The sequence below is a fragment of the Penaeus monodon genome, chromosome 25, assembly GCF_015228065.2.
Source record: "Penaeus monodon isolate SGIC_2016 chromosome 25, NSTDA_Pmon_1, whole genome shotgun sequence".
Lineage (NCBI taxonomy): Eukaryota > Metazoa > Arthropoda > Malacostraca > Decapoda > Penaeidae > Penaeus > Penaeus monodon.
Genome location: NC_051410.1, coordinates 189,759 through 191,102, shown reverse-complemented (window position 1 = coordinate 191,102; position 1,344 = coordinate 189,759). Strand labels below are relative to the sequence as shown.

Below are 1,344 nucleotides of genomic sequence, written 5' to 3'. Positions count from 1 at the left end.
TATGTATATGCACTCGTGTATCTAATATTTCATTTCTTAACAAAAAAGTAATAGTTATCATTCAGGATAATGACGCATCCAAAATGTTATATCTGTTTTATTCTTACAAATTGTATTCACACAGATTTACAAAAGTAAAAATTATGGCTAGACATTATGATGCAGGTGAAGATGAATTCAGTATGAAACTTTTATACGACTGACATACACCGAAGGTGAAAGGCAGAGTTTCGAGTCTTGGAGACGCTTCTTACAGTACAAAACATTTACACTCAACACAGGCACGTACACTTTACACACCCCGAGCGGCTTCGTCGGTGCTATGTCCTGCCGGGCGCCGGGGTCTTGGCGGCGGAGGGTCGCTCTGAAGGCCCCGGGGCATCGCACACTTCGGAGGAGGGCGCGCGGGCACGGCCGCAACCACACTCCAGCGAAGTGGCACATGTAGGCCCCTTGCAGGCGTGTCGCGCCTGTGCACGGGTAAGGAGCTGGACGAACTGATTATTCAGGGATGTCGAAGGGGGAGAGGGAAGGGCAGGGGGAGCTGGGGCCGCGGCGAGGAAGGATACGGTCGAGGCAGATAAGCTCCGGGAAGGGATGCTATGTGGCTTTGCTCTCTCTTGGTGCCGGAGCGAGACGGTGATGCAGGCACGACACACATCCTGCGGTCGGAGCAGCGCCACAGATTGGGTTGTTTCGAAGCCTTCTAGAGAAGGCGCGCAACAGGACCCCGAAGCCTCGGTTCTGCAGCCTACGCTCTTGTATCTCCTGAGGGAATGATGGTATGTCTCGGCAAGTCTTCGCGTGACGCAGTCCAAGCTTTCATCTTTCACGCTGTTGATGACGAGGGTGGCGGCCCGCGGCCTAGGCAGGGAGTTGCTTTTGTGAGGCTCACTCCTGTGGTGGCAATACGCAGGCGGGCACAGGACCAGATCATGAACGCCTGGGCCTTCATTTGGCAAGGCCTCGCGCTCTGACTCCTCCCCAAGCTTATCCGAGGCCACCCGAAGGTGCTGCAGGCTTCCGCTGCTGAGGGGAGTCGCCCTCTTCATGCTTGTAGCGGTCGGGAGCGCAGACGCTTTCCTGTCGCTCGGCGTGGCGAGGGGCAGCGAGGCCTGAGCAGAAGGGTGGGCATGGTGGCGTCCCGGAGAATCGCTCACCACCGACTGGCTCCCAAGGCAGTTGAGCAGCATTGCCACTTCTTGGAAGCCGCCGAGAAAGCCAGTGTCCCCGCTGCTGTCGCCTCCTGGGAAGGCAAGAACAAGGTTTCAGGCTGAGCTGCTGAGGGAATGGCTTGTATTAACTGCCTGTCTGTCTTTGACTTTATCTCACGGCCACCCCACG

The 1,344-nt window shown here is 56.0% G+C and overlaps 1 protein-coding gene across 1 annotated transcript; it reads right to left on the bottom strand.

Annotated features, from left to right (window-relative positions):
• Nucleotides 1-83: 83 nt before the first annotated feature.
• LOC119589476 lies at nt 84-1,249 on the bottom strand (the record flags this gene model as incomplete). The annotated part of the gene is given in 1 exon segment (XM_037938077.1): nt 84-1,249. A coding segment is annotated over 1 exon segment (929 nt), but the record flags the coding sequence as incomplete, so codon positions are not given.
• Nucleotides 1,250-1,344: the final 95 nt, after the last annotated feature.